This window comes from Saccoglossus kowalevskii, chromosome 2 (genome assembly GCF_978046115.1).
Source record: "Saccoglossus kowalevskii chromosome 2, keSacKowa6.1, whole genome shotgun sequence".
Lineage (NCBI taxonomy): Eukaryota > Metazoa > Hemichordata > Enteropneusta > Harrimaniidae > Saccoglossus > Saccoglossus kowalevskii.
The window spans coordinates 24922433-24943243 of NC_140642.1; the positions used below are offsets into that span (position 1 = coordinate 24922433).

Consider the following 20811-nt stretch of genomic DNA (forward strand, 5'->3'; position numbering starts at 1 on the left):
TTGACATTTTGAGTTAATTGTTGAACAATTTGTAATTAACACTTATAATTAATGGGACAAAAATAACGAGCAAATAACGTTACAGGTTGATTGCTTGTTATGTCAGTTACAAAATATATATTCTCGTACGAGGATACCTTTTTTTTTTTTTTTTGCGTAGAGACAGACGCAAACAGCAAGATGTGAAACAGTGCAACATGGCGGATATAATATACAGTGAGGGAGCGTTTGTGTAGAGTTGGTATTTAGCCAAGAATTGAAGTCTGCCGAAGTTATTTCATTATGATACGTTACAGCTGTTATTTTCCTACTTAGAATATATTTGTAAGTACACATGTTAAGAGACACCTGATTTTTTTGGGTGGAAACTATGAGAAATGAAAGTTCGTCTGCCTTCCTGGAGATCTGAGAAACTGGGATGGGCATGGAATGTTACATTTTTGCATGTCCACTGTAATAGTTGTGTGTATACACAAGTCTTGCGTTAAAATAAATATAATGATACACAATGGCTTCCCGGAGATTTATTTGGTTGTAGATCCATTGTTGGGCCTACTTCAGGATTATACATTGGGTTTATAGCGTGAAATAAAGTTTAGTTTACTTGTCATAAAAAAAAACACGGCTGTTTTTAGTACTAATACTGTGAGTGTAAAGGAGTTAATATTGAGCTCTGTACTGGTAAAAGACACTTGACCAAATACCACTTCGTGACCTGGGGATTAATTTACTACGCACGGGTTGACGCAAAACTCGGACTAGTAGTAGACTAGTCTGAGCGTAAAACAATCCAGTATTATTCGTGTGGTAAATGTTTAGTAATAACAATGGACAGGGCATTTCTGACAATTGTTAGTAACCAAACTTTTTACGAGTACGAAAAACAAACTTTTTTTAATTATTATGGAATCCTAACTCTCTTTCACAAGTTCATGTTGAAATTATTTTGATATTCACATGTACTAGTACATGTTTAACCCAATCATTTTATTTTAAGTGAAGGTCATTTTATATCTTAGTACAAACAAATTTTGAGTTTGTTGTGAAGTACGGATCTGACTTGTTGGCATGGCTAGACTGAGGTCAAAGAACAGCAGAAATAGTTGTATTTTTGTTCCTATTTACCATTAATAATAATATATAACCTTGTACATACACATAAATTCTAATTCATTTGTTCTTAAATTGTTGTTTAGAATACCAGAATGGACCAATTTCTTCCATTGGCAATCCGTGACACCAGAGAGAATGCTGTCAGACCAGCACAGGGACTACGATTTGGAAATTTTAGTGGTGCAATAGCATTACCCAGTGTCGGACCGTCTCACAATGCAGGTCAACATGCTAAGGAATATTTCAACAACTTGCAAATTTATCGTAAAATTTGTGAATGGTTTGATAGTTGGATGCCCTGGCAAAAAAGATTATTGCTGTGTGGATTGACAGATAGATGTTCTAACAATCAGTTGGAATACTTATCTACTGCCCTGGAACCTGTTTTTCATAGAGATTATCTGACAGCAGTTAGAGGGAGGTATCCAACAACTCCATTTAAAAAGACTAGGGAGGATGCGACTGTAGTTAATAAAAAAGAAAGTGTTAAACCGACTAAAGTCAAACGGGAGCGGCGTCAAACTGCAACCAGTCAGTCTGAGAGGCATAGAAGGCTAGAAAAATTAGTTGATGGATATGTTGACAACATTCTAAAAGATGCAGTAGAAGCAGTAGTAAGTCAAGAAAGCCTGAAAAGTCAGGAAGAATACTTCTTCTTTGATCAAACAGAAAAATTTGCTAAGCAGTTTGTTGATAAGGTTATTGCTACTGCTGTAGAAAGTGTGAAAGAATTGCGTGAGCAGGAAGCAAGCAGTACAGTTTCTGAGAAAACAGTACTAAGGCCTCCAAAAAGTGGAACCCAAACAAAAACTCCATCTCAGCTTGGTGAAATTGGTGTTGTGTCTTCCAGACCTCCTAGTCAGTCTTTGCGTTCTCATAGTCGCCAGTCTTCCAGACCAGTGAGTCACCAGTCACCAAGACCATTCAGTCGACTGTTACCTTTTAGTTGTCAATCACCAAGACCTCCCAGTGAGTTGAAAAAATCACAACTTGACAGTTATATAACTCAGGTGTCCAGGGAAAACACTCTTGGGAATTTGCCGCGACCAACAAGTTCTGAAGATACCCAACAAAAGACACCTGAAAAAGTTTCTCGTAATATTTTAAGCAGGTCTGAAGAATGCAAAACAATGCCTAGTAGGTTATTGGGCAATAGGTTTGAGAAGACACGTCATTGGTCATTTGATGGTGGAAAACCAGACAACCAGTTGTTTTCTGAACAAGGAAAATCCCCTTTAGATACACTTCTGTATGGAGACGTAGATGAACAATTTAATCCATTTACTAAGACAACTTTACATCACAGATCAAGCTTAGTAGCAACACCACTATCTATCTTCAGACAAAGTCCAACCTATCAGCATCATCATCGGAGTAACATTAATTCAGCCAATAACCTTCATGCTTCAGATTTTTTTGATCAACAGAAAATTAAAAAGCTGGGTGAGTAGTACTGTTTAATTTCTTAAATTACCCACTACTAACAAGGAAATCTTTGTCCCCTGTGATATTTAGCTTTGACTGCATGTTTTCTACAAAGCTTCAGATAAGCACCAATGCCGGTACTTAACTTTGTTACTTTTCATAAACTTTATTATCTTCACACTTTTGCTAAGATTGGGGAAAAAAATTGACCAAGTTATAAGTTACAGATAGTTTTGGCACTGGTAAATCATAAAACCAAAACCAAATAATTTCAAATATAATTTTTTTTATTGTATTGCCATTGATAAAAATTCAAAATTTACAGTAGGCACAAACAAGATTCATACAGGTAACTTTCAACTTCCCTGGAAAAGCCCTCATCAATGTTCTAATAACACAATCAACTGTTTCTGGTAAAACTTTGTTTTTTTACAATGGAGTGGTTAGATATTTTCTTGCTAAAATATTTTACAGAACATACATTTTGCATGTTTCATCATTTTGTCAATAGAGGGTGCTGTGCAGTGGCAAAATACTGTAGAATACTTTATTTTCGCTGGAATTAATTTTCGCTGAAAAGGCTTTTTGGGCGTTTTGTATGGAATTTATTTTCACTGATTTCTGATGAGTTTAATGTGAAATATAGGAAAAAAAGTATATTCGCTGGATTTTATTTTCACGGAATCATCCCTTCAGCGAAAATAGCGAAAATAAATTCCAAGCGAAAATAAAGTATTCTACAGTAAGTGAAAAAAAAGATCGACCTGCACTTTTTGGAGGGCTAATGTAATGTAAATAAATGAGCATGTATATTTATATGTACATGTATTCTTATTTAGGATTAATGCATGGTGCGCTAAGAAGTGGTCAAATCAAAAAACCAAATGGTATTCAAGATATTCACTTACCTTTTCAAAAGACATTTAAAAACAAGAGATGGTGGGGTGGCAAAGTACCAGATGGAAAACACCTCATCAGAGCACAAAACAGTCAACTTAAACAGTATTTCAAGGCACAACTCAACCAAGTGTGGGAGGTGTGTTAGATTAACTTTTATAATTTAAAGAAAGCATTAAGGATGTTTTGATCTATTATTTATAGTGTATGATGTCACTGTCAAATGATAATGTATTAATTTTCAGTGTTAGTTTACTAAATTATAAGTGTATATGTACCAATAGTTCTATTAGGATTACCATCAAGATCTTTGCTGTTCAAAAGTTTGAGTATAACAAAGAATTTATTGTTTTGATGATTACTTTGACATTGGACCTACACTTCATGCTAAAAGAACCATTGGTTTGATTTCTAAATGTCTTCTGTGTTCTCTTGTAATAGTGGATGTTTGAATGGGAAGACCATGAACGAGGTGATTTACTGGTGGAAGTCATCAAACTTTGTGATGAAGAATTGATTAAATTCTTTGCACAATGCCTTCTACAGAGGTAAATAAATTGCTCATCAAGATACAGTTTTATTTTCACTGCTCCTATTATGAGTAAGAATGGTTTTCATTGTTAAAACCTGTTACATGTTATTGCTATGGGAAGTGTATTGGAATTTGGAAATCAAATGGGGAACAGTTCAAGTATAAACAATTTTTTACTCCAACACTTCAGTGCCTGGATACGATGAATGCTTTATTCAAAAGCAATTCAACTTTGACTGTTGTTTGACAAAGTAAACTGCAGACTTCATCCTGCCAGGTGTCACGACTAAGTCAGCCATAGTAAAGTGGTGAAGTACTACCGTACTTACACATACAGTTTAATTGTAAAACTTTACTACTGCATATGTAATCCTTTTCTTTTAAAAGTTATTATGAAAATCACTTGTGTATGTGCTCTAGGTGTTAATAATGCATAAGGTTTCAATTTTGTCTGAGACGTTTGCTCCTTTATTTCTGCATGCTTGAGGTAATTCCCTTTTTCATTTTCTGAATGCCTTATTTAGGGTCCAAAAGTCACATTGGTGGTATGTATCCTGGAAATGTCACCTGCCTGCATCTTTTTCTGTCTGATATACACGTTTGGTTTTATGCACCTGTTTTCTTATATTCACAGTTGCTCTTACTGTTTAGACACACTAGTTTGAAAGAATTTTATTGTAAATGTGCACAGTGATTATAATGCAGTGAAATTATACAAGTAGAAACTACTACGAATAAACTTAGCGTAGTTCTATTTTTTTGTCTGTGATTTCATAAATGAACTAACAATTGAATGCTAACTGTAAAACCAGGCACTACTGTGGAATACTTTATTTTCGCTAGAATTAATTTTCGCTGAAAAGGCTTTTTGGGCGTTTTGCTTCGAATTTATTTTCACTGGTTTTTGATGAGTTTAATGTGAAATATAAGAAAGAAAGTATATTCGCTGGATTTTATTTTCACGGAATCATCCCTTCAGCGAAAATAGCGAAGATAAATTCCAAGCAAAAATAAAGTATTCTACAGTAATTTGCATAGTATTAGTAAAGTATCATATAGCAGGGCTCGAAATTCATAGAGGCCAAGAAGGGCAATTGCCTTGATGCCCTACCTGACTGTCTTGGTGCTCTTAAATGTTCGCTACACAGTTTCAATGAGACCAAGGTATTTTCAGAATGTTTTGCCTGAAAAATTAGTGCCCTCACAATTGCAAAGTAAAAGCCCTGTTATACAGGTAGTATCAATTAGTAATGTAGCATAGTATTAGTAAGGTAGCATTCATTTTATGAACAACTAAGGACATTTCGTCAGGAATCTTCTCACTATATTGCTGGGCAATTGCCTACAGTGCGTGTTTATGGAAACAGTATTTGTTATTTTTTCATAGCATTATGTCTCACTCTGTTGGCTATTTATAGCTGAAAAAGTGTCAAAATCTGAATTAATTAAACTCTTCAATTAAAAGATTGGAACCCTAATTTTTGTTGCCGTTTTCTAAAACTCAGTTGATTTTTGCCTTATAAAATAAATGTCCAAAATATCCATCTTTAAGGCCAAAGTCCACTTTTCACAAAATAAACCTGAATATTTGTTTTTTTAAATATTGATCAAGATATGTAGCTAATTAGAAATTATGCTCATTTATTTCGAAAGTAATTTAGAAATTATAAAAATGTTGACATTCACAGGGTTTATTAATACTAATATTGTTGTCTGCCTGTGCTTGAATAAAACAAAACTACCGTAATACTACAGTGGATTTTGAAAATCATGGTCATGTCAATAGGTGATTTTCCGTACAATTGCGAGATCTCGCGAGATGCATGAAAGACGCGCGTCGAACGTCTGCAGCAAAAATCGAACGATTTGATTTTGAACTCCAATTTCCTTATTTCGTAGCTCACACCAACCGGCCGATCTTCGACAGAGGAATATTGCCCAAAATACTTTCGCGTTTGTCGAATCCCACGCGATGTTTGATGCGACTACGACGCTATGACCTTTGTTTGTCCTGTTTTTACCTTCGATTTCACGCATAACGCGTGATTCTCGCAGTGTACGGAAAATGGTCTATTGCAGACTAGCAACGCCATTTGTGATGATTGTCATTTTCTTCTATAATTTACACATAATGATGTACTGTAGAATACTTTATTTTCGCTTGGAATTTATTTTCGCTGAAAGGATGCTTCCGTGAAAATAAAATCCAGCGAATACATATACTTTTTTTCCTATATTTCAAATTAAACTCATCAAAAAATCAGTGAAAATAAATTCCATGTACAAAACGCCCAAAAAGCCTTTTCAGCGAAAATTAATTCCAGCGAAAATATAGTATTCCACAGTATTTTACATTTCAATTTAATAATTCATGTTTATTTTTTTTTTAAAGGTTAAGAGATCGTAACAGTATAGACAGTGTTCCAGATAAGATAATGCTAAAGGTCTTCACATACTTATCACCACCAGAAATCAGCATAGTTTCACAGGTATGCCGCAGATGGCGCTATATCACAGCACAAGATGAGCTGTGGCTGGTAAAATGTGAAGAAATGGGTAAGATTGTTAATTTTCAATATTTGCGCTGCATAGTTTCAAGAGATATAAGTATGCCAGGGGATAAGTTCAGCTCAAATTAAATACTTTTATTAAGGTAGCGGGAAGGGAAATTTTCACTTTTTTCTTGATTTTTCAAAAATTGATTAAACGGTTACTCTAGACCTTGATACATCATCCCAGGTTTACAAAAGATCGAAATTGTAAAATAACGTTGCTTAAATTAGTGTTTTAAAGCGCTAGCAGAAAAGACTACAACTGCCGTTTCGTGGATATTTGCATAATGTTTATCTTTGGAAGGGTTTAAATGATAACATCTTATCTGTATACTCTGTTGTTGACGATTCTGATATAACGGGTGATAAGCTTTCCGTCGCAAACAATGCGTGTTTATCTAACGTCCATTGTCAGCATTATTGTCAGTCGAGACTTCGTCGGAGCATGGACGTACTACATGGTTGGAGAAACATGGTCATACAGTCTGGGCATACAGTACTCATTTCGCCCAACCTTCCGCTTTTACATCTACCGCTTATCCCTTAATTTCCGACCACGCGGTCTTGTCCGACCGGATACTGACCGTATTTTAATCGCGTTTTTTTTTTCGCTCGCTCACTTATTGAAACAACCGACCGCTCGCCCAAACACTGATCACTGGCACGTGAGTGGTCCAAATGGTGGTTTTGATAGTAAAGTGTGAACATTCTGAACGACACTTTAAATCTCATAGTTGTATGACACTTGTATCGTGAAAGCAACTGGACCTCTTGTTACGTGTTTTGGGTGCTTGTTCTGGATGTAATATTTTATATTATTTTAATGAGACAGTTACGTGAAAAAAGCATGGGTAACTCATTTTGACAGAGCAGAGAAACAAGGAAATGTTAATGATTAATTTAAAAAATAAGGATACCAAATCCACGTCGGTCGGTCCGGTAAAATTTGACATTCAATTTTCAAAAATAAGTCACGATCATTGATTCAGAATGAGTTCAGTCTATACCGTATACATACCGTAAAAGTGTTCCCACAAAAAAATATTTTTGGCTAAAAACGGCCACATGCCCTAAACAAATCGAATAGAGCTTAACATGTATGAATAATTTATTGGGCTTAAAAAAAAACGTGTCAAATTTAGTTATAGCCATAAATATTTGGTGGCCAGTCGATGAACAATTCGAAACTCAGGATTCACATGGAAGTCCCCCAGGGCTTAAAATCATCGACCCTACTCTGGTTTACTTTATTTCCCAACTTGCAGTGAAAACTGATTCACCATGGACTCTAATGTATCTCAGTCTAGTATTTTCTTTTTGAACTGGGGTCAAATTCCATCCGGTTGTCAAAATATACCGATGTTTTTCAGCAAATAATTTTGAAGCCTGTCACAGCACAAAAACACTATGTGAATCGACACCGGAAATTGGATGGTACGACGACCCTTCAATTAGCGTCAAATATGCTTTGTTACAATATCACTGATTGGCTGAAACTCACATGATCGATGCACGACCTGGGTCACAGAAACATATTTGTCCGTATTATAAATAGGAACTCGCAAAAGAACCACGCTCACATTTTCAATCTTTTTTAGCGCGGAAGTTGCCAACAAATGTCAAAAAAAAACTTGTGAATTTTATGGATTCGAATAAAATAAAGCAAGCGCTTGATAAGAATGATTTTTAATATTTTCCTCGATGCTCTTCGAATTTTTATTTTTTTTTATTTCAAGGTAAGAAATGGCTAGTTGAAATTGCATCGTCTTCACCGCGAACAACTCTAGCTCTGTTGTAGGTTTGCGATGTAAAATAAAATATATATTATAATAATAATACTTTTTTAATTATTTGGGGTTTCAGCCCACAAATTACAAACATGATCCCCATGAATTGCGGTCAAGTTTGTCTTGTCTCGGATGATTGTGTTGATCGACGCCCTTCCTAAACTCAGTATGGAGAAACCAACTGGGATCGACATTCCAAACAAATTATTGGGACACGGTCGACAGACATTCCAAACAATCGAAATTATCAACGAAAGACGAGATTTTTCTAGATATTTACAGACATACTGTCATGAAAAGCCCATGTAAAATTAACAAATAAACAAAGAGGTGTAATATTAGGTTTTATTTTAGGCTTAAAAATATTTCCTTTCACTCAGCCCATGCATGGAACTGCCATTTAGCTTCATGGTCCTTCAGCTTGTCTTCGCCTCGGGGGGAAAACAACAATAATTATACAAAACACATTGCGAAGACCCAACAATCAGGAAAGAAAACCCAGACAACCATGTCGTACTTGTGTTGAAATACATTTTGTATTTCACGTCAGAATATTACAAATATTCAGTCCAACTCCAAGCCAAATCGAGGTCAAGGATCAGATTGCGTGCATATAATTATAGATAATTAAAACAAAAAATATTTGAACTTTTGTCAGCTGTTCAACATTCATAAAAACCAGAAAGACAATTCGAAGACAACGTGAACCTCAGAAATTTTTCTATTAGTCCGAATTTTAAATGCACGCGAGCGAGCAGGTGGGCGGTGATATTTCGGGGTTTACGCGGAAATTGTCTGGTCGAATTCAACAAGCAGTCGCAAAAGCGAGAGAAAAAGGTGTTTGGAATTCGGAAGCGGGCGGGAGGTTGTGCGAAATAGGTACTGTAACTTTGCGCAACTTTCTTTTAAATCGTTTTATTTTCCAAATCAATTTTACTAATACTATTTTTTCTAACGCAATGGCGAAGAAAAGAAAGAAAGACGAGGCAAAAAAAAATCTGCCACTCAGTGTCTGAAACAGCAATTTTTTTTTAAAACATCAGCCATTTTGTTTTACCAAGAAAACCGTTTTATTAGATCTCTTATCAGAGAGACTTGAAGGATTAGCTTGTTTGTAAACTGTCAGCGTGTACAGTGGGACAGTAATGTTTGTCAGAGGATTATTCCACGTTGTTCGTTTGCATAACAATGGAAACCCGAACGATCCTGCAGTACGGACTCAAATGCCAGCAGTTTTCTTCATTTTTCACGCTCGAGCTTGAAATTATTCATGATCTGACACTCGTTATGAGTTCTATGATATCAGTGGTTAATATGTTTGGCCATTTTTAGTGTATATTTATAATAATGCAGCAAATCTACAGTGTTTTATTAACCAAAACTGTTTTTCGCGTTTTTCTCGAGTTGAAGTTTTGATTGAGTACGACTCATTGGGGCCGCCGCCAAATCAAGCACGTTCGGACTAGGACATTCAATCTTGCAGTTATCGTTCAAAAGATAATGATGGTGCGAAATATGTCTGGGTTTTTAAAGAAAATGCTTTGTCACAGAATAATAGTCTGTTAAAGGTGCCAAGTATGAAACAATTTGAGGACAAAAAAACAAACCTGCATAGAAATCAGAATAATAGGTCTTTTGATTACCGGGGACACATTTCAATGCACATGATTACGGACAATGCATGACGTAAATTTCACCAGGAAATTCCGCAGTGTGCTCTCGCAATCGCGGATTTTTACAAGGTTCGCCATTTTTGATGTCACGTGATAATTATGTAAACAACGACTGTCCAGTTTGTGTGAACTTGTACCTCTATTGTTAGTCTTTTGAAATATATAAGCTAAATTACTGTTCTGAACGAGACAACAGACAGAGAATGTTTTATTCGAAAATGTCACAAAACCCTTCTCGCTACCTTAAGTGATTTCATTTTAATCATTTCGCAGATTAGCAATCCCAGGAGCATAGGGAAGATTAATTGTGCGAGTTTTCCTGAAGGATTAGGAATTCAATACAATGTACTGGTGCTATTGAAACCCTTTCAATACACATATTGATTTTATACATTAAGACATTACTTGAATAGAATATATTCACGCAGGTGATTGATTTTTGCATTAATTTTTAAAGTCCTAGTCTATTCATACTCTAATCACTATTTTCATTTCTTTGTGACTGTATGTTTAACTGCCTTTAGCAAATTAACCACAAAGGTTGAGGTAAAGTCTTTTTCTGCAAAAGAAATTAGGTATTGTATATCTTATTTTCATAAGGCCATGAAAATAATTTTTTTGAAATTGTAATTCAACTAACACATTGATTGAAATAAGAGGCATTATTGCTGTTGATTATGCCTAACCCGATGCCATTAGCTAGAAACTGACACTTGTAATTTTGTATTTTTACCTAAAAAATATTTTGGCACACATTTTTTGGCAGGTGGGAAAAACAAGAAACAGAAAAAAATGTTCATGATGGTCTAATCTAGTCTAAACTTTTATATTCAACCCTGACAATGATATGTCATTTTAGCTGTCATGTTATGGAGCTAATTTAGCTAATCAGTATCCTTGCTAATCAGTATCCTTGCTAATTTATCATGTAGATATTATTATCTGTCCCTACACTTTTTTTTTTTAAATTCTCAATTATTACAATGTGTATGGTGCAGCTAATTCAAGAATGAAGTCAATATCTCTATATATAATATACAACTATTATATATAGAGATGTTTATATACCGGTAAATGTTAATTTTTCCATCAAAATGTCATACATCCTGGTGCTTTCTGGGGTAAAAATTAACAATTTACTATAAAACAATAAGAGTTTCTCGATTACCCCACCCACCCACTAAAATATGCAGTTTTTAAAATTGTTAAATATGGCAAAAAATAAATAATAATATTTGAAATTAATGCTGTTATAAAGCAATAGTATTTCCCCCACCTCCAGCAAGTACCAGGATCTGTAATTTTTAGAGGTCCAGTACAAGTTTTGTTGCAGTCACCATTTGTATTACCTTGTACTAATTTACTAAATTTGCTTCAATTTCAAATTCAGGTGCCAGAGAAGGTGTTGAGGATGTTGCTAAATTGGTGCAGGAATTTAAAAGAGATTATTCTATTGATTGGAGATTAGCTTATCAGGAATTGTTACAAGTAACATATCATGCTAAACATTCATATCGTTATCTTGATCAAAATGGAGCTACCAATCAATATGATGACCATGGAGCTGTAGCTGGCATGCAATATAATGACTATGGACCAAATAACCATGGCTATGGAGGTAAGATGTACAACTTTACATCACATGATGACACAATAACATGAGTAGCCAGGCTGTTTTAAGTGTAACAGCCACACTTATGGTCTGCTTCTTGTAAATGTCATGAGGCCAAATTTGTATTTGCTCTATTAGAAGCACATCTCCAATAGAAGCTCATATAAACTAACAATTGAATTCGTAAAATATTAATCATTTTGACCACAAAACACTTCTGTAATTTACATACAGTATAACATGCATGTGCTATAATATAAATAAAATCATTTTATAATGTGAAAAACTGCTATTATTATATTCTACCTTTCCAATAGGAGAGCTGTCTGAAACAAGAAGACCAAAAAAACTGCTAGGTTTTCGACTAGAAGACGTAGCCTTGAAACCAGCATCTTCTGCACTATCAACTATTTCCAGTGATGGTACGTATAACATATACAACTCAACAATTTATTTTATAACTCTGTACATGACTGAAAGTTGTTGTTGCTTCTCAACCTTTGCATAATTCCTAACTTTTATTTTAAAGGTGTGTTTTTTTTTTTTAAATTGCGTTTTACTTTAACCTATATTATCTGTTGGTTTTTTAAGATTCCTGCAGTTCTGCAACTTCTATTTATAAATAAGTAATTATGCATGGATGTTTACTCATATTTTCAGTATCGTCAGCAGCAACTTTTATTTTCTACTTAAAATTAATACTGTTTATATTATAAGGTTATTACGAGAATACTTCGAAGTATGCACGGAGACAGTACAGCTGGAGTGTCGACCGACGCGCAGCGGATGTCGATGCGCTGCGTACTGTCTGAGTGCATACTTTGAGGTATTCTCGTAATAACCTTATTATTATACATCTTTTCCTTCCAAGGATACACCGTGGGAATGCCGAAATTCAAAGTGTTTAGAATAGAACAGCTAACTTCTTTGTGTGGAGTCCAGTCAAACTCTGGTGGCAGCCATGTTTGTTTTTATTATTAGAGGACGCTTACGCGCGCAATCATTCCATATTTGGAATTCCCATTTCCTAACATGGTAGGATAAAAATACCCCGTAAAATACCTCAAAATTACGGTGACAGATGTATAATAATATCTTTTATTATTTTCTTCTTTTACTATATATAACTGATAATTAACAAGCTTGCTTGCATTGTATTAACACATTGATAGCCAAAACATCACAATCCCAATTATATGTTTCGGGTCATTTTGGATCATTTGGCCAGGAATGTGTTAATACATTTCCCCTTTCTTCTTCTCTCTGTAATCTATCTTTTTCTCTAGCAGATAGTCATACAAGTTCAGACAAGTCTGAGCAAACCAAGAAAAGCACCGAAGTGGGTTAGTATGATGAAAAGTCAAAAATAATAAAATAACCCATTTATGTTTTATGTCAGTAATTTCTATTCATTTTGTAACCCAATGTAACCCTGATTAATAATATTTTTTTCAACTTTGTTTGTTCATCTAACATACATGTATTATGATAACATAGATTGTGTGTTACTGTGTTGGTTGGTAGGGAAATGATCAAAGGTAGTTCTTTATTTACCATATACATGTACACGTTTGTATGTGGTCTATGCTCAATTCTACACTAGAAATGTAAAAACTATACTACAATAGGTATAGTAAATGTTAACTTGAAATAGAAACATTTTACAAGCACAAAGTATTGGACTCCTAAATAATCTCTTTACAAATTATTGCCGCATTATTTTGAATTTATTCCCTGTTTTGTTTTATTGATGGCATTCTCTGCTTCAGATAATTACAGTAACAGATGAATTTTTGAAACTACCAGTAGTCATATATTAAATCTTATTCATGTCTTAACCAACTAAACACACAATCAGTGAAAGCTTATTTTGAAACATAACTAGTACATGTAGGTATTGTGTATTTTCAGCTGTTCACATAATTTAGCACATAAACATTTTTGCTATCACATAATATAATAATTTGTGAGTAATTAATTCTGCTGCAAGCACATCTCTAACAGAAGTTCAAATGAAAAACTTATTTTGGCTGTTGAAGAATTATACCAATCATATGATAGCACTTATAATCTTCACTTATAAATTGGATAAAAAGAGTCTGAGCATTTGTCAGGCTGTATATTAAATAATCATAATCATAATCATAAATGTTTGTTACTTAAATTATTAGTAATAGCATCACTATTCATTATGCTTTTAAAAAAAAAACATGTACATATCTCTCCATGTGTTATGGAAAAATACTGCTCCATATTTATTTTCTAGTAATAGTTTTTAAGATGTGTGGGCACAATATTAGCACATGTTAGTGGTATACTGTACGATACATGTTTGTTGAACCATAGACTACCGGGTATCCTCTATTTTGCTAATAGGTGTTCCAGATGCATTAATATTCTTATTTGATGGTTTCTCTGAATCACGTTTTGTTTTTATTGTAGTTGATATCCCTTTGCAGCAAGTTATTCATGTATCAGCCAGCATAAGCCGGGAAGCATCAGAAGGACGTTATGTGACAGACATGCAAGCTTTACCGCAGACAGCCAATAATGACTCATCAGATTCAGAGACCGAGATTTTTATGGATGAAGACAGGTATAAAAACATTTCTACCTTGCATATTACAGATTTTTTGACCAATAAAATCTTTGGTCAAACATACTTGATTGAAATGAAATGTATGTACCATTAACTAACACCTGTCAACTGATTGGTTATTTAGGTGTTATTTTTCGTCAGCCACATCGTATCTGTAATGGAACTGTTATAGTTCTAGTTCGAACGAAGTCGGAAAATGGGCATTTTTGGTTCTGGTTCGAATGAAGTCGGGAAAACAGGCATTTGTTCGTCCATCCATCTGGAACATTCATTCATTCACTAATTTCATTCAAACTTGGTACAAAAACAATACAAAATAGAATACATCCTCAAACAAAATTGACATTTTTTCTTATTTATAATACTATACTAATTTGAGATGAGTGGGTTGATTGCAGTTAAACTTGGTGCTATGTTAAATACATATTTTTATGTTATTTGTTCAAAATCCAATTCAAGATGGCAGTCTAGTGTCTATTTTGTTTTTTCACTATGTCCCACTTAATCGCAGCGGCTTCATATGATTTTAAAATATCAAATGCACTCAAGTTATTGATTGGGGACTATGTCATTTACAATGACATGTTGATGAATGTTTTTTTCCAAAAGTAGTTGTCATGTTAGCTGTACATACTATTTTTGTTTCCAGTCCTTTTCCTCAGCACCTTGCGAGTCAAGCTAGTCGTAGAACTTTATATAGTCGTAGAACCACCATATACTCTGATAGGCGTACAAGTACCAGAGAGAGAAAATCCAGAGCCTCCACTCACAGGAAATCATTACAAAGTCCCAAGTCACCTGATAGAGTAGAAGAAATACTACCAGACATACCTTCAGAGGAGAAACTCATAGATAGCAAGCCAGCAACCAGACAGAATAAACGATTGCGCCGCAAAATTAAAGATGAAGACGAGGAAGATATGGCTCTAGATATACGACCAGAACTTTACCAAGCTGTTGATTTGCTAGTAAGCATATTTACCCAGTCATTGTGAGATCATCACGAGAATACCTCAAATTATGGCAACTGTATCCAACATGTAGTGGAGGTTGATACAACCATGTACTGTCTGAGCGCATGCTGTACTGTATTCTCGTTATAACCTTATTATATATAACTGCTTGAAATGTCAAACAAAAAATGTTTTGTACTATGCAAATATTTTATTTTCATCACTCTTTATAGCACTTCAGTAAACAAAAGAAAGTGTTCAAACATGGTTTCATCAAGCTGAAATGCGTCATAGTTTACAGAATTTACAGGGAAAATGGCTTATGGCTTTTAAGTAATAAGGTTACTAGTAATATAAGGTATTACAAGAGTACCCCATAGAATGCACAAAGGCAATAGTGGAGGTCAATGCATTCTCATACTTCCTGATTGCTTGTAACTTTGCGGTATTCTCGTGATAACCTAATTATTATACATTTTTTTTCTGCTTATAGTAATAGTTTATTGAGACATACCGGTAATAGTTCAAAATGGCAACAAAGAAACATTTGTGTTCTGTGACAAGAATTTATTTCCACCACACATTGATACTAGATCTTTTTGTGTATGAAGTAAATAAAGGAAAGTGTTTAAATGTGTCGTAAACGTGACATTCACTTGTGTCCATAATACATTCAAAACGTTCGCAGTGTTTTATGGATGGGTACATTCTATTGTTTTTGGTGTCAGATGTATAATAATTTAACTTATTGTTAGAATTTCTGTCGTTAACTAATACTTTGCATTTTTTAAGGGCAAGTCCATGTCTAATCAACGATTGGAATGGAGAAAAGAAGATGGCAGAACCATCAAACATACTAAATTTGCTGGTTTGGTGAAGGGAGTGAAAAGAGTGAGGAAACTTCAAGGGCATATGGATGCTGTTCATTGCTTAGCATTTGATAATAGACGTATTATTAGTGGGTCACTTGATAGAACTATCAGAGTATGGGACATCAGGAGTGGTCGTAGTATAAGAAAGATGTATGGACATAAGGTAACATTCACATTTTCGTATATATTTTGTTGATATTACATGTAATGATAATGCCTATTTGGGGGATGGTGAATAAAGCTTGATAAATTGATCCTAGTTTGTCTACCTGTCATTATTTCTGCTACAGTTGGTTGGCAAAATAGCAAATCATAATGGGAGATACAATTACTTTTTTTTTCTGTTGACCTTTGACTAACTGATGGCTCTTTTAGGCAAAAAAAACACCCACATGTCATGGTAGGTAACTGATGCACATCAATTTTTTTCGCTATCTGATTCAAAATAGAATTTTGTGAATTTGCTTTGTAATTTGATTCAAAACATGTGGCCATGTTGGTTTACCATTTTCAGACATACTTCGGCTCTTCACTTAGTGGATGTAAGCATGTTATGCTGAATACTCTCCCAACATTCAATTATACTGATAATCAATGTTTTTCACACTGTTACTATAAAACTGGACGGGAACTATGTCATTGAAAATAATCTGTTTAATTATTGTGGTCGCTCATTTATTTTGAACAACTAGCCAACAATATCCTCAGGATACTTTGTTCAAAATGTCTGATTATATTTAATATTTGTTAAGGACTATGATTACCTACTACCATTTACCAGTTACAGGTATTGCAACGGCTTACATATTTATAAGTGAGATTGATAATGAGGATGTACATGCACATGTTATGTGTTGCTTATCCTGTTCCCTCTACAGGTGTTTTTCATTGAATGTTAAGTCAGTTTGTTTCATACTTAATCTGGGAAATGACAGGGTCTTTAACATCAACCAATATTACATGTATGTCTTTGTTTTTCAGGGTGGTGTATTGTGTATTCAGTTTGATACTGAAAGAATAATATCTGGTTCCTGGGATATGACAATCATGGTGTGGGATATTATTAAATTTAATAGATTGGCTGTATTAACTGGTCATAAAGGATCAGTTTCGGATATCAAGTTTAACAGCAAAATCTTGTAAGTACCCTCTTTTAGTACATTTTGTATTTAATACCATATTTGCTCTATTTTAAAAACTGATAATAGTGTGCTGTAACAGGTCATGGGGCAAATCATCAAACATTTCCCCTGATTCACACTTATGCATAACAAAAATATATCACTTAATGGTCCCAATAAAACTAGGAATGATCTCAGAGCTCACATTTACTATGAAACTACCTGCTCTTTATCTCTTGTGACAGAAATATTCTTATTACCAATTTTTGCATTTTTTTTACAATATGGATGTGAAAGTTTTATGATATTCATTTTATTTTGCAGAGTCTCAGCATCCCATGATACAACAGTTAGAGTATGGTCCTTGGAAAATTATTCCTGTACAAACGTATTAGAAGGTCACACCGATGCTGTAACTTGCATCTCATTTGATGGTACCATTGTTGTCAGTGGATCTACAGACAGGTAAGTTCTTGTTACTGATACCTGTACCATAGAGGTTGTTAATATCTTGTAAGTCTCTTGTATGAACCATACAGTTTTGTATTTGGTTTGGCTTGCATAAATATTAATATTGCATTCACTACTTATCTTCAGAACAATTCGAGTAACCAATGTATTTACTGGTGAGTGCTTGATTACATTAACAGGACATAAACAGCCAATCACTGCTCTTGAGGTAAGTCATAGATGTGAATCGGTGTTCTCCCAGAACGTCTCGCTTGTCCTTCCGGACTCATTCTCGGAGATGACATTTCCATGTTTTTTTATTTTGAATTCTGATAAACATACTGATGGCCCTATTTTGTTTATACATGTGACAATACTGATTAGGTAGTATCTTAGAACATGCATCTAATGCCTATCAGTGACAATGGTTGTAACATTTACACTAATGTGATGTACATTTTGATTTAGGTACAAGGTGATCTAGTTTTAAGTGGTACATTCAATGGTAATGTATTCTTCTGGAATATAGAGACAGGTGAAAATGAAGCTGGAGTAAAATTACATGAAAGTAGTATAAATAAAATACACTTTTTACCCATGGGACCTTCTGGCACACGATTCATGACTGCCTCTCAGTAAGTATTGAGCATTTCTACTACTCATATATATCATGTTGACGACCTTTATTTCAAACAAATTCTGTTTGTTTGTGTTAATGTTATACATTTATGAGTTTAGGTGTCAATAATATGTTGTTATTGTTTTCAGTGACTCTATAGTGAAGGAGTGGGATTTGAATACTATGACTTGTGTGCGACAGCTACATGGCCATAAAGGACCTGTCAGAGATGTTAAGGTAGGGGAGTAATGTAGCCACTTTTTGTAGTCTTAGTGAATTTCGACTGTGTTTTCATAAATTGTAACATTGCATTTAAGTCAAACATGCTTGAAACCAACCGTCACACTGTCTTTTCTTACTTTTGTACAAATTCAGTCTCCAATCCACCTGATTATACATAAGTTCTGAATTTCACTATCATACATTTTATTATTTGCTAATTTATTAGATAAGTGAAGACCATCTTGTAAGTTGTAGCGATGATGGCAATCTTCGAATATGGGATTTAATGACACCGTTACTGAAACCACCGGATGATTCCCATGGCAAAACAATACCGATGCATACGATAAAGCAAGGAGAAAATTAAAACATCATATTGAAATAATCAAACAATATGTATAAATTTTTGTGTGAGTGTATGTGTGTTTGTGTGTGTGTGTTTTTATATAACATACTTACTAAAATTGTATATGAAAATAGATCTTCCATTCAGTTGTAAATATGTTTGTGTAATAATTAATTGTAAATATAATACAATGTCAAAAGGCTAGTAGAGTTAGATGAACATTTGTTATCAGAGAATTTTGACTGATGGATGATATCAAAAAGTAGATCATCTCAGCATGTGGTGCTGACAGCTTGGCCTTTAAACAATTGATTTGACTATTTCAGGCTTGATTGTAGTTGGAATTGAATTTTGCTGACAATGTGTTCACTTTGTGATTTGTTTCAGTGGCATGCAAAATATAAAGATATTTGTTTTCACTTGATTTTATTTTTGTTGATTTGCTGTTAATCCATTTTCGCTCAGCATTACTTGTATACAAATTCATCAGCATGTCAGAATTATCACAAAATAGGCACCTTATACAGAATTTTAACTGTCACAGGGCACTAAGCTGAGTGAACACTCCAAAATGTGACCAAATCTTCAAGGTTTGTGTAATATAACCAGCTTCCAATCTGGCTGCAATTACTGTGGTGCATGTATGTTGTTATCAATGGTACCGTTATTTTTAATATCAGTGGGGATATAATCAATATATAATCACCTAGATTACACTAATGCAGCTAGCTGCAATTCAAACTGCAGATTTACTGCAGTGTATGTATATTTTCTTCCAATATCCCAAATGATGTTCACTATACAAATCCATACAAAATTCTCTCAATCAATCACATCATGTGATCTGATTGATGGAAATGGCAGTCTTGTTAGAATTTTGTATATTTTCTTCCAATATCCCAAATGATGTTCACTATACAAATCCATACAAAATTCTCTCAATCAATCACATCATGTGATTTGATTGATGGAAATCGCAGTCTTGTTAGAATTTTGTATTTCCATTTGTCATTAAAAGCAAACTATCAATTTAAGTTGCCATTAAAGATCTGTGTTTTCCGTGATTGTACACTCTTAACTCCTTTCAGTATAAAAACTTAAAACTACAATCCTTTTTTTCAAATATAACAGAACATCAGACTTTGTCCATACACAAATTCTTGTCAATCAGTCACTGCACGTAACAGTGCAACAGCCTATATGTATATAGTACCATATTTCTCTGTGCCATATTATACCAATGTATGCATTTACTTACATTCCATTTATATCAAGTCTCAGTAGTGTCATACAGTATTATTGAATACATTGTATGTGTCCTGCTACTTATTCTGCTTCCATTTATTTACATAATTACATATATTTACAAAAATAACTTGTATAACCACGATATGTTGTATATTTCAGCTTTTGCCATTGTATTTAAAACAGCGGAGTCGTCACCTGTGCATGCGTGAGATGGCCATAGCGTGTCATTGTTTACAAACAAGCGTCTACTCATGAGCCTTTGCAATGTTAGTGTGTGTTGTTATCCTCGCTCAATTCCCGCGCATGCACAGGTGACGACCCTCCCGCTTTAATTATCGACAACCATGACAAGTATCTATGCATATTTCTACAATAAAACGTTTTTTAAAACAAAGTTGAACTTCTGACCTTGTGTGAGTGGGGCAATATGTGTACTTTTTTTGGGTGGCATGAATTAAGACCATCCACACTACCTCCATCAAAGGTATTTTAGCACAACTGTCTAAACATCAACATCAATTGCCAATGTCTCAAGAAATGTTTTAATATAATTTAAAATTTTAAGGCCTTGTACTGTTCTTGAGAAGCTGTGGAAAACAGAAATTTGATTTTTGAAAGTTAAACATTACATCCCATATATTCCGCTATACTAAAATGCATTTTTTCACAGCAGTTGTCTTGTTTGTCAAGTACTGTACAGTAACGACAGTTATAATTAGCATAATCAAAAAGATAAGCAATTTGCAGACATCCTGAATAGTTGATTCGTACTGTTTTTGACTCCCATGTG

General features: G+C 34.2%; 1 protein-coding gene across 2 annotated transcripts; it reads left to right on the forward strand.

Annotated features, from left to right (window-relative positions):
• The first annotated feature begins 143 nt into the window (after positions 1-143).
• LOC100377067 (uncharacterized) lies at positions 144-20415 on the forward strand. 2 transcript variants are annotated; one of them, XM_085493456.1, is made up of 17 exons: positions 144-324; positions 1197-2556; positions 3378-3574; positions 3877-3983; positions 6360-6523; positions 11370-11597; positions 11909-12013; positions 12881-12934; positions 14034-14187; positions 14840-15158; positions 15936-16178; positions 16997-17154; positions 17461-17601; positions 17734-17815; positions 18055-18221; positions 18355-18442; positions 18654-20415. In XM_085493456.1, exons 2-17 carry the CDS (start codon positions 1206-1208, stop codon positions 18792-18794), a joined length of 3699 nt encoding a protein of 1232 aa, XP_085349582.1. In that variant the 5' UTR covers positions 144-324; positions 1197-1205; the 3' UTR covers positions 18795-20415. The 2 variants fall into 2 exon arrangements, with proteins under 2 accessions (XP_085349582.1, XP_085349583.1); XM_085493457.1 differs by lacking the exon at positions 12881-12934.
• Positions 20416-20811: the final 396 nt, after the last annotated feature.